Source organism: Cucurbita pepo, chromosome LG16, assembly GCF_002806865.2.
Source record: "Cucurbita pepo subsp. pepo cultivar mu-cu-16 chromosome LG16, ASM280686v2, whole genome shotgun sequence".
Lineage (NCBI taxonomy): Eukaryota > Viridiplantae > Streptophyta > Magnoliopsida > Cucurbitales > Cucurbitaceae > Cucurbita > Cucurbita pepo.
Window position 1 is genome coordinate 6,958,007 of NC_036653.1, and position 12,445 is coordinate 6,970,451.

Sequence of the window (12,445 nt, forward strand, 5' to 3'; positions counted from 1 at the left end):
ATTAATAAATAAATATTTAATTTCTTTATATTTATAATAATTAATTTCTTCTACCGTAAAAGCTAAAATAATTTTGTTTTTTTGTCTACACTTTCTCTCTCACAATAATAATAATTATTTAAAAAATGAAAAATAATTTAAATTTAGTTTAATTATAAAATGTTAAATTTGATAATAATATATTTTTGGATAGGGGAAAAATTATAACAAAGGAAAAAATCTTTAAAAAAAATAAATTATTATTTATTAAAATATTTTTACTAATTTTTAACCTTAATTATATTGAGAAAATAATCTGCATATTGATACGGTGCGCTCTCTCCCAGCAGATTACGCACTTTTCGAATTCCTTTTTTAAGCGTTTAATTTTTAGGAAATGCATGGGATTACGAGAGAGAGAGAGAGAGATACGCACAAGAGTATTATAAAGAACGTATATTCGCGCCACGTAATCGTAATGATGACGTGGACCAATGGTTTTGAAGATTACAGATTAGTTACCATGAATACGGTCGCATGGGATCTCCCGTAGTATTTCCATCTCCGTTTCGTGGTTACCTTGGTGGCAAAGTATGGGAAAAGAGTGAACAGTTAATATTACAGGCCAGGCTACAGATTGGTTCTTCCGTTTTCTTCTCGCCGTATCAATGGCGGTCCTGCACCTTGAGGTACAGGGCGCTGGGAGGAAGAGGAAGCGCCGAGTAGAAAGAAGGCTTCTCGTTGATGAAAAAGTAGAGGTAATGTAACTCTGTTTCAGCCTTTAATGGTGTTTTGAGTCTTCGGATTGGAAATCGAGGATACGGCTGGCTATTTTGATTTATTTTTCTTCGTTTTTATGCCGTTTTTGTATTGTTTTCTGAAATCAAGGTATTATCTGTTCCGCTTGTTTGATTATTTCGGGGTTCATTGGAGAACTTTTGAGGTTAATGAGGATTTTTTGTTTTGTTTGGTAATGTTGTGTGTTTTTTTGCCTGTTATACATACATTTTTGTGGTTTCGTCTTTGCGGAAAGAGATTGGGGATGTCTTTGTAGGTTTATAATGAGGCCTCTTTGTTTGTGAAATTTTGACATTATGAATGTCAATTATGGCAGATAAGGAGTTTGGAAGATGGCTTTCTTGGTTCTTGGCATGGTGGGACTGTTATTGCATGTAGCAATGGAGTTCGTCATGTTATGTACGATCATCTTCTTTGTAATGATGGTTCTGGTTTGCTTGTTGATGCTATTTCCGTTTCTGCTAATTTAGATGAGGCTAATTCCTTGAGTGGGAATACAAATGTTCGAGGATATATAAGGCCAATACCACCTATGGTTGAGTTTGGAAAGTGGGGCTTGCCATATGGACAGTGTGTTGATGTGAATTACCAGGATGCGTGGTGGGAAGGTGTTGTTTTTGATCACGAAGATGGTTCTGAAGAGAGAAGAATTTTCTTTCCAGATTTGGGAGATGAGTTGACTGTTGGAATTGGAACGTTGCGTATTACGCAGGATTGGAACGAGGCTACCGGGGATTGGCAGAGACGGGGGACTTGGTCGTTTCTTGAGTTAATGGATCAATGTGAGCAGGAATCCTATCTTCCAGTTTCTTTGAAGCAAATATGGTATGAAGTACGGGCAAAAGAAGATTTCATGAAGATTGGTGAGTGGACTTCTCCTATGAACGATTTGTGGAAGGAGTTGGTGATGGAGGTCATTGAAGAAAATTTAGATATTACTCTAAAGGAAATGCTTCGGGTGTTCGAAATTTCTTCAAGTGTAAGATGTGAGTTTGGAAAAACTAATGATTGTGTCAACAAGAATCCTTCTATCAATTTTGTTGACTTTGATACAACTGCAGTTACTGGGGAATCTATAAAAAGTGATATGATGGTTAAGGATGATTTCAATCAGGAAAATGCATTTGATGCTCTGGGAGAAGTGCACACACATGATAGTTTGGATGCGGAGTTGCTAGATTCTGGTCCAAATTCTATTGATTTTCATCTATCTCAAGGAAAATCTCAACTAGATGATGATATCGAATCAAAAACTTCGAATGATTTAGATTTTTCCTGCCATGATGAAGCATTATCTGTGCTGCCTAGAGGATCGTCAACCATAGCTTCTGATTCTGAGGCATTTTCTGGTGCTAGTGGTTCCATTAGCTGTCAGCAACCGCCAATTATCAAGCATAAAAATGTAAATAAACAGCTAAAATGTTTGGGACGTGGGAGGTTTGTTAAATGGGAAACTCTTAGTGCTACGATTCCTCTTGATGCTGCATCATGCCCTGATGCTGTTAAGGAATATTCAATTTGGGGCAAAGAAAAGGCTACACAAGCTTTGGCTGAAAATGCAAGGAAGCATCTTTTACATCTTGGCTGGGAAATTGAATGCAGGACAGATAAGCCTACTTTTAGATATACCTCTCCTGATGGAAAGTGTTTCTATTCTCTTCTTCAGGTGTGCAATCTCTTGGAGGAACACTCCGTTGAGATCCCTCCATCTGTTTCCGGAAATGAAAGGAGAATCATGCATGACTCATGTCAAGTGATACTCTCATCTAGTGCCCTTGAACAGAGAGAAAAGAGTTCAAGTCCCAACAACTGCTTTCCGACTACTCTCGACAGTTCTGGTGTTGTCTTAGGACAACCTGAACTTTTGCATAAAGCTGTCATGGACTACCATAACCGCTTTCCGACTACTCTCGACAGTTCTGGTGTTGTCTTAGAACAACCTGAACTTTTGCATAAAGCTGTCATGGACTACCATAACCTGAGTCAGTTAGGAAGTAGTGGAGCTAAGGATGTGCTTAAAATGCAATCAGAAGCAAGGAGGCATCTATTATCTTTGGGATGGCATATGCTTGTCAAACAGAAAGGTAAAGGAGACAGGCAAAGATGGTGCTACACTTCACCTCTAGGCAGAAGTTGTATGACACTTTCAACCGCCTGCAAGATCTGTTTAGATGAAGAGGGTGTCTACAATCGTACCGACTCTCCTGTTAGAACTATGGAAAATGTATTCATTATACAGAAGGCTGAGGGCCAGTTAGTTAGTAATAAAATTTACTCTGCACCAAGTAATATAGATGTACAGGAATGCTCGATGCCTTCAAATTCAATAAGAACATGTTGTGGAGAGTCTCCTAGAATATCTCCACCCAAAGGTTTCGAGGAATTTGGTCAAGACAAATTTCAAAGAACTAAAAAACCCAGGAGCATGGCTAATTTATTTTGTTTTTCACCTCACTTAGCTCAAAGGCAACATAATTTAGATGGTAAAGCATGTGAATCAGGCATCCAGACTGTATGCAAAAAGTATTTGAGGTCCACAAGAAGTCCTGGAGCAGTTAAGCAAAAATTGAACAGAGAAAGTGTATGTGCGAATATCAATAAATTTTCAGATGACATAGAACATAGGAGGTCTATGCGGGTGTCACGCTCAAGCAAAAGAGTTCATGAGGTGGTCACTCCAAGTCCTTCACACCACAACCCTAGAACAGTACTCTCCTGGTTGATAGACAACAATATGGTGTTGCCCAGGGCAAAGGTTTATTACTGTAGAGGGAAGGGCCTTCAACCAATGGCTGAAGGAAGGATATCTCGTGATGGGATCAAATGCTGCTGCTGTCAGAAGGTATTTACTATCAATGGTTTCGGAATACACGCTGGCGGTATTTCATCTCGATCGGCTGCAAATATACTGCTGGAAGATGGACAATCTTTGTTAGAGTGCCAGATACTATGCAATAAAAAGACCTCGAACTTTAAGATCGAAGCATTTGATTGTATGGAAGGTGGCTATTCTAAAGGTGAGAATGACTATATCTGTTCAATTTGTCACTTTGGAGGCACATTAATTTTATGTGATCAGTGTCCATCATCATTCCACCAAAGCTGCCTGGGTTTACAGGTAGACATACCTCTTCTTAGTTTCTTAGTTCAATATATTAGAAATTTGAGATTTGTTGACTGTTGACTGTTTTAGGACATTCCCGAAGGTGATTGGTTTTGTCCATCGTGTTGTTGTGGCATTTGTGGCCAGAACAATTTGAGTCAAGATGCCAATGTTGCTGATGACCCTTCCCTCACTTGTTATCAATGTGAACGTAAATGTACGTACTTCATCTAAAAAGTCATTCATTACATAAGAACATGCATATTTTTGAAGAATAACCCACAAATATCGTCCGTTAATGCTCGGGTAGTTTCTTCGTGCAGATCATGTTGAATGCCTAAGGGAGACCAAAAAGTTTGGAATCCGTTCTAACACTTATTGGTTTTGTAACAAACAATGTAAAGTGGTAATTCTCAACCCTTCTTCATTTCTTTAAAAGGTTCGACTGTCACGAGCTTACTACTCCATGTATTTTATAATATAAACTTGGATGATTTTGCATAATCTGACTTCATTGAGAATTGATTGCCTAAAAAGTTGATATATTGGGATACGATTTAAAATGCCTCGGCCGAGTAGCAAGTATTTCGGTGTTCAGTGTGATTAATGTCATGAAAATCATATAGTAAATATTCTTAGTCTTCCTTGTTTTGGTCCAGATATATTGTGGTCTCCAGAAGCTATTGGGAAGATCAATTCCAGTGGGTGGTGACAATCTAACCTGGTCACTACTAAAGGCCACAACCTCTGATACTGATTATTTCAATTCTCCTCACCTTGAGACCTTGACAGAAACCCAGAGCAAGCTCAATGTTGCTCTCTCTGTGATGCATGAATGTTTCAAACCAGTTAGGGAACATCACACGAGGAGAGACATTGCAGAGGACGTCATCTTTAGCAGAAGGTGAGACGTTCATTTTATAGGTGTTTTCGTTTCTTTCTTAAATGCATGCAGCGATTTGTACTCGGAAATTGGCAACCCCCTTTTGGTCTTTTTGTTCCCTTCTTTCAAAATATATCAGAAAATGTAGATAGGATATCCGTGCTGGTTCTATATGTTCTTGACAATCGTGTGGAAATAGATGGTTCATGATCAAAGCTTTGAGTTCTTTGCAATGTCCAGCTGATTTTGTTGTCTATGACTTTGCAGTTCAGAGCTTAAGCGGTTGAACTTTCAAGGTTTCTATACAGTCCTTTTAGAACGAAACGATGAATTAGTTAGTGTCGCTGCTATAAGGTGAGCACATATATCTCGGCTGTGACGGTAGGACCTAGAATTTAAACATTCCTTTGACATGCCTTTCACTTTTTGTTCTCTCTAGGATCTATGGAGAGAAGGTCGCAGAAGTTCCACTCATTGGCACTCGTTTTCAGTATCGCCGACTTGGCATGTGTCGTATTTTGATGAACGAGCTCGAAGAGGTAGTTGCACTCTAACATACATATGCTTTTCTTCATTTCCATTCTTTTTCTTAACCATTTTTTCCTCTAGTGCTCAGAAACTATTGTACTTCTAATGATTTGACATGTGTTTCCAGAGGCTGAGAGGACTGGGAGTTCAGAGGCTGATCTTACCAGCTGTTTCTAGTGTGCTCCATACATGGACTACTTCATTTGGATTTTCAAAGATGACTGATTCCGAGAGATTAGAGTTTCTTAATTACACTTTCCTGGATTTCCAGGAAACTGTAATGTGCCAGAAACTCTTGCAGAAGAACACAGTTGGGTCTAGCTCATTATCAGGTAACTAACTCATCAGATGCTTATATTAAGTGAAGTGTAATCTATAAACTTGGTTATAACGTGAGATCTCTATCACATTGTTTGGCAGGGAAGTCCCAAATTCACGATGATGCCAACGAAAACAGCAACGGGTCTGATGAGATTTGAAGATACAGTGCGAGAACTGACCTTCATCCAACGACGCATGCTTAGGAGAGCAGTATCTTGAGTCGAGTACATCCTCACCCCTCTCAAACTAATCTTACAAAAATGGAAAATGGAATTAAACTGTATCGACCATTGGTTGTTTGTGTTGCAAAATAAGTGTTCTAGAGCTCTGTGATGCAAATATATCAGTGTTCTTCAATTTGATCTTTTACAAGGACAATCATGGATCATATACGTTATTTGATGTGATTAGTTGAAGAGTCGTGGGGGAAACATGCTGTTTATTGATTGTTCTTCCCGTTCTTAGGGGAAGCTGAAGAAAACCATCTTCAAAACAATACAAGCCACAACAAGAAATATCCAACGTGCTCGACCAGTCTACGTCGTGATTATTTGGAGGACTACAGACAGAGAAGAATTGTGCTACGACGCTCCGAACAGTGAAGAATGGGAAGTTGCATGTAACCCATTTTCTAGAATTAGTTAGAATAGTTAGCAAGGGGTTCAGGATTTTGTGTTTCTGTTCTCTTGTACAGAATAATTGCAGGAGAGAATTAGGAAGAAGCTCGTTTTCTAGGATGAGGTATTGTAAATTTTGATGATGGCTGAAATTAGATTATAGGGCTGAGATATATATATATAGAAACAGCTACTTACAAATAAAAAGATTCGTTTATTTGTCAACGACCAAGAGAACAGAAATTTGATTCAACCTTGCAATTCACGTAATCACATCAATTATATAATTATAATTTGCGTCCAGACATGCTTAAAGGGAAGAAAATCACATAATCCGAAGAATCCTAGAGAAGATATAATAGATTCATAGAAAGTTTACTTTGGAATGTCTCAAAATAATACTCTGCTCAAGACCCTTACTTTACATCACTCCTGTGCACTTAAACATGTACTTCAGAGGACATGATCTAATATCAAGCAAGGTTAGCCTACTACTATATCCTATACTAGCTGAGGATTTTTAATCCAGATGTACTCACCTCCATTCTCGGAATGGTATCGATCATCTTGGACGGGACAATGCTGTTGACGTTGGTTGCCTCATCTGCATAAGCTGAAACGTGGACTCCAAGCGCCGCTCTACCTGACGGATCGAGATTTTTAGACCAAGCAACGTCCCACTCGACAGCCTTTGCTGTGCTGCACGCAATGCTTGGTCCTCCTGGAACGGTCAGCCGAGCTGAGTTCTGTAAAGTCATTGCAAAACTGGGTTAATGAAATTCACTCATATGGGTCAACAATGTTGTTGATGAAAGTAAATTACCTGTGGGAAGAACCTCTCGAATATGGTTCTGTAGTAGTAGGCTTCTTTTGATGTTGGAGTGTTTTGGGGGAAGATGTGTTCAGCGTTCTGCATCATTTTATCAGTCACCTGAAATCATGTATTGAGAAGTCATCATCAAGCAAAACCACCGAATGGGTTTAAAGGCAATAGAAAGGAAAGGGCTAGCATATTACATGTTGAGCAGCATGGGATTTAAGGCCATCAATCCAACTATATCCAACACCATCGCTGAATTGTTCCTTCTGTCTGTACAGAACACTCTGCATGCAGGAAAAAAGGGTCACATTCTAATCTAAGTTATGGTTGTTGAATGATACACTAGGGGTTTTTCTTGAGACCTTAGGGAGATATGGCTGCTGTTGATCATCAAAAGCTTTCCTGAGGACCCATTTTTCAATTCTACCTTGTTCACGTTTGACCTGAAATAGATCAATGGATTAGAGGAGAAACGAAAAGGGCTACTACAAAGCTAAGAAGAAGGCTTGGGGAAATTTATTTCTCTACCATTTTCCATTCTGGATCGATGGCCATTGCAACATTAATAAATTCCTTATCCAAAAATGGAACTCGAACTTCCAAGCCCCACGCTGAAGTTGCTTTGTTAGCTCTCAAGCAATCATACAGGTGAAGTTCCTTTATCTGCAAGCAAGAAAAAGAGCTCTTTGATATTAATGCAATGCCTCTCACCCAAACCATAAAAAATCGATCAGGGCTGTTCATAAAATCATATACCTTGCGACAACTTTCACGGTGAAACTCTTCCTTATTAGGAGCCTTGTGGAAGTACAGATATCCGCCAAAAATCTCATCAGCGCCTTCACCAGAAATCACCATCTTTACTCCTAGTGACTTAATCTTTCGTGCCATAAGAAACATAGGTGTGCTTGCCCTGATAGTAGTTACATCATATGTTTCTATATGGTAGATAACGTCTTCAATGGCATCAATCCCATCCTATTATAAAAGAAAATAACGATTGTAATATTATATCAACAAAAGGGGGATGCATATTTGTTGGCAAAGTTCTCGAGATATGTATCGTACCTGAACTGTGAAATGGAACTCGTGGTGGACAGTTCCCAAAAAATCTGCAACTTCTCTAGCAGCCTTCAGATCCGGTGAACCCTGAACATCAGATGAACAGAGGACTAATCTTAAACGGCTCCCAGTATGCACATAATCGATAATTGTATGAACTTTAAGAGGAAAAGAAACCTACCTCAAGACCAACACAGAAGGAATGGAGTTTTGTACCCCACTGCTTGGCAGCTCTTGTGCCAGCTAAGTGACGAGCTGTGATAGAGGCAACCAACGATGAATCCAGGCCACCAGATAGCAGAACTCCAAAAGGGACATCGGTCATCAGCCTTTTGATCACAGCCTGCATAATTTAGCACGTAAGCTCTTTATCCTAATAGAATCTCAAAACACGTTAAACTTAATCAAGTATCTTCCAATTCATACATTCTCCAATGCGCGTCTCAGAACAAGTGGGTCATACGGGGTCGATGGAATACCCTCCGAGAACCAGGTTGGATTATACCATCTTTTGAATCCACCTTGCTTGCTAGAGTACAAGTGCCCAGGTGGAAAGGTCTCAAAATGTTCACAATCATCATTCAGCCCTTTGAGTTCCGAAGATATCCAGACTGAGCCTGACCATAATATAAAATAAAGAGTATTTAGAGACCATGCCGAAGGATCAACACAGGGACTAACAAAGGGGTTTCAGAATTATTTTAGTTACCATCGAGTCCCCAGCCAATGTATAGGGAAGTAATTCCAATTGCATCTCGAGCAGCAATGAAACTGTTGTCACGCGTGTCCAAAAGAACGAAAGAGAACATTCCATCAAGCATGTCCACGAAATTCTCTCCATATTCTTCATACTACAGACACCAAACGATATATATCTTAATCCCATCCACTTGAGCACACCAAATGGGTTACTCGTGAAAAAAATCAGATTCTTCGAGAAAAAATTATTTCATATCTGTTAATACCAGATGCGAGATAACATCGCAGTCACTGCCGGTTCGAAATTTGTGGTTCCTCAATTTCTTCCTCAGCTCCTCATGGTTGTATATCTCTCCGTTAACCTAATTTCAGGCAAACACTTTTGCTCATCAGAACGATAAGAGAGTGCTTTCGTGTGCCTGCTTCCCCTCTCATTTGGAAAAAACAACAACACACATCCATACAACGAAGAAGAAGGTAAGGGAGTGTACCGTGACGACAACGGACTTATCTTCATTATAAAGAGGTTGATCACCGGATGCAGGATCGATAATGGCTAAACGTTGATGCGTTAAGTAGCAATCGCCGTGCTGGTAGAGCCCACTCCAGTCTGGGCCACGGTGTTTCAATCTATCAAACCACAACAAGTAATTAAGTCAGTTCTGTGAAATTTATTCGATTAACCATGCGAATCAATAAACCTTCCGTTTTCTGCCTTAATATTATCCAACGTCGTTGTGGTAGGGATCCACATGTCTGATTCTCAGCCAAAATTTTAAAATTCAAAAGTTGAAAGGTCACAATCAGATACAGAGTTCTTTTTTTTTCACGGGAATCGCTGCATGGAAGGAAATGCCAAAATCGTACTAGAGATTACAAACTAAATATCATCAGAGTTCCGTTCGCTAACTATTTCCACAGACACTGGATTTGAAACACAGTTTAAACCTTCATACGGAAAGTGTATTATATCATTCAAACTTCAAACCATCTCCATGCTTAATATGGACAAACATGCAGCTGCTTATATCAAACTCTAAATACAGATACAAAATGAATATATCAAAAAAATTCACCGATATCTGAAGAAAAAAAACCTAAAACGATCATAGATAAAGAGAAATAGATTTTCAGCAAATTATTTCGAATTTATTCGTTGTTTTTCACATTTTACGAAGTTAAAAAGCTCCATTACTTCAAATATAACGTGCAAATAGCTATAAATAAAGCACCGACTGGTATACAGATAAAGAAACGAAATGAGAGAACGATGAAATCAACAAACAACAAAAATGCAGAGAAATTAAGAACTTGCCGACGAGATAGTTCAAGAACACGAACACGTTTGGCCAGAGAATCATCGGCGCAACCAAGAACGGCAAGAATTCCACACATATTGACTAGAAAAAACTCAAAGACAGCTTCGAAGACGAAGAAGAAAAGGAGAGAGCAAAAACAGTTCAGAAAACAAAAAACGAATCGCAGAGATTAACACGTAGAATCGTCGGAAAATGTTCAGAAACACCGCCGTTGGCCACGCATTTATAATGGCGCAATCATGGTGAAAACGTCGTCGTTTCGGGTATTATCCAGACCGCAACCTACGTAGCTCCGGGACCACAGGAGAGGTGCCCTATTCAAGCGCCACGTGCATGTATTTAGTTGGTTTTAGGAGGTCATTTATTGACCCTCGAAACTCCAATTTTCTCGTTTGGGTTTATCCATTTGGAAAAAGGTTGGAAATGCTGAGTCAGCACCGCTTGGGTAAGAAAGGTCAGAGAAAATACAAAAAATAATGGACTCAGAACGGATAATTAAATTAATTTCCACCACTTTCAACTGTCCACGTGTTGCCTTCCTTCTGTTCACGTGGCTGACATATCCGTATACTTTTGGCGGTATTTTCTTTCCTAATTTATTATTATTATTTTCTTGAAAATGAACTTTGCTCTATCCATTTATATATATATATATATATATATATATTTTAAATAATCAACCGACTCAGTCAAATTATATAATATTTAATTGAATTAATTTTTAATGTTAAATAAAAAAACATGAAGAAAAATAAAATATTAATATCTAAATTATATTAAATAAATATTTATAACTCTTCAGTAAATATTTTTAAAATTACAAATTATAATCAACCTAAGGTAGTGATTTTATTTAAATTTTTATATATTTTAATTCAATTTATAAGTTAATAATTCAATTCATGTTACTCGAGTTATTGTGGTCCCCGAATCTTTTAAAGTATTTCGAATATACATACGTCTCGAACATAAACAAAATATAACAACAAAAAAAAAGTAATTATTTTCTAAAAAGAGAAAAAACAAACAAATAAAGTAACTACGTTTTTATTTTATCCGAAGAAATTGAAGTTGAAATAAATATTTATTATTATTATTATTATATGGTAAACAAGATAATCACTACTCTACAAAACTATACAAATTATATTCAGGTTTTAATATTAAAATTTATTTTAGAAAAAAGAAAAACCTGGTAATGGTTGGATTAAAATTTAAATAATAAAATAGATATTAGTACAAATAAAATAAATTACTAATCAAAAGACTTTAATATTTAAATCAAAATTCAATTACTATAATTTATTTTATTGCCAACATATATCATAATAGTTTTAATATTGTTATTATTCAATATTAATGAAGAAAAAACCAAAAAAGGTTAATCCATAATTATCGAGTCGCGTGTAACAAAATGAATTTATTTATTAGAATTTGTCTAAAATATACTCATAAAATTTCAAATTTTAAAAATAAGCTTAATTATATATATATATATATATATATAATTTTTCTAAATATACCTTTAAATTTTTTAAAAATTTTAAAAACATTTTTTATTTTTCACTCTAGATTTTTTTTTCAAATATTTAAAAATTCCTTTAAAAAATTTTAAAAAATTTAAAAATACCAATATTACGTTTAAAAAATATTCATTAATGTAACATTAAAATTTTTGTTGATAATCTTTGAGATGTCAATAGACGATTTTTGTTAATAAATATAAAAGAATATTCATGCTACTTTTAAATCATTATGGATATTTTTTAAATAGGGTAATAAGAGTAAATAATTTTAAATTTTTTTAAATAAAAAAATATTAATGAAAGTTTATTTAAAAATTAACGAATATTTTATTTTTCATAAACTTTTGAAAATTTAAGTATATATTTTTATTAATTTAGTTGTTTTTAAATTCATGAATTTATATTTAATAATCTAATAACATATTCATATAGTAACTAATTAATCATTAAACCATAGATTTAATTATTTATTTTCATCTATTATAAAAAAAAATTTGTTAGAAAGGCAAGATGATATATTCTTAAATTATATAATCATTTTTTTTAAATATCTAAATTATTTAGATACCTTTATACCTAAAATATTTTTTTTTAAATATCTAATTATTTTCTAAAATATATAGATGGTGATGTTTTAATATTTTTAATCTATAGAATATAGAATTTATGTTCGTTCTTAAATTGGATATTTTTTATTTTAAGTTTTGAATTTAGTTTTTAGTAAGTCTTTTTAAATAACATGTTTTATATTTGATATTTGAATTTAATTTTTAATTGGTTGAATGAGGTA

The 12,445-nt window shown here is 35.9% G+C and overlaps 2 protein-coding genes across 2 annotated transcripts; one reads left to right on the forward strand and one right to left on the reverse strand.

The window, feature by feature from the left end:
* The first annotated feature begins 647 nt into the window (after positions 1–647).
* Positions 648–6,703, forward strand: LOC111777057. Its single transcript, XM_023656499.1, has 9 exons — positions 648–737; positions 1,094–3,895; positions 3,971–4,097; positions 4,204–4,286; positions 4,540–4,784; positions 5,031–5,117; positions 5,203–5,302; positions 5,419–5,623; positions 5,712–6,703. Exons 1-9 carry the CDS (start codon positions 648–650, stop codon positions 5,768–5,770), a joined length of 3,798 nt encoding a protein of 1,265 aa, XP_023512267.1. The 3' UTR covers positions 5,771–6,703.
* Positions 6,560–10,327, reverse strand: LOC111777596 (asparagine synthetase [glutamine-hydrolyzing] 1-like). Its single transcript, XM_023657263.1, has 13 exons — positions 10,126–10,327; positions 9,302–9,440; positions 9,077–9,172; positions 8,821–8,962; positions 8,538–8,728; positions 8,293–8,454; positions 8,118–8,198; positions 7,806–8,027; positions 7,578–7,712; positions 7,412–7,492; positions 7,247–7,333; positions 7,053–7,160; positions 6,560–6,975 (listed from the first exon to the last, which is right to left on the reverse strand). Exons 1-13 carry the CDS (start codon positions 10,203–10,205, stop codon positions 6,736–6,738), a joined length of 1,764 nt encoding a protein of 587 aa, XP_023513031.1. The 5' UTR covers positions 10,206–10,327; the 3' UTR covers positions 6,560–6,735.
* Between the last annotated feature and the right edge of the window lie 2,118 nt (positions 10,328–12,445).

Bases quoted from the DNA above. Each gene is read 5' to 3' on its own strand.
- LOC111777596 (XM_023657263.1), bottom strand. From the start codon at position 10,205: ATGTGTGGAATTCTTGCCGTTCTTGGTTGCGCCGATGATTCTCTGGCC. The intron at 8,729-8,820 runs GTAACTAAAATA...TATTATGGTCAG, and splicing joins CATTGGCTGGGGACTCGATG to GCTCAGTCTGGATATCTTCG. The intron at 8,455-8,537 runs GTATGAATTGGA...TAAATTATGCAG, and splicing joins TGAGACGCGCATTGGAGAAT to GCTGTGATCAAAAGGCTGAT.
- LOC111777057 (XM_023656499.1), top strand. From the start codon at position 648: ATGGCGGTCCTGCACCTTGAGGTACAGGGCGCTGGGAGGAAGAGGAAG. The intron at 5,303-5,418 runs GTAGTTGCACTC...ATGTGTTTCCAG, and splicing joins TGATGAACGAGCTCGAAGAG to AGGCTGAGAGGACTGGGAGT. The intron at 5,624-5,711 runs GTAACTAACTCA...ATTGTTTGGCAG, and splicing joins TGGGTCTAGCTCATTATCAG to GGAAGTCCCAAATTCACGAT.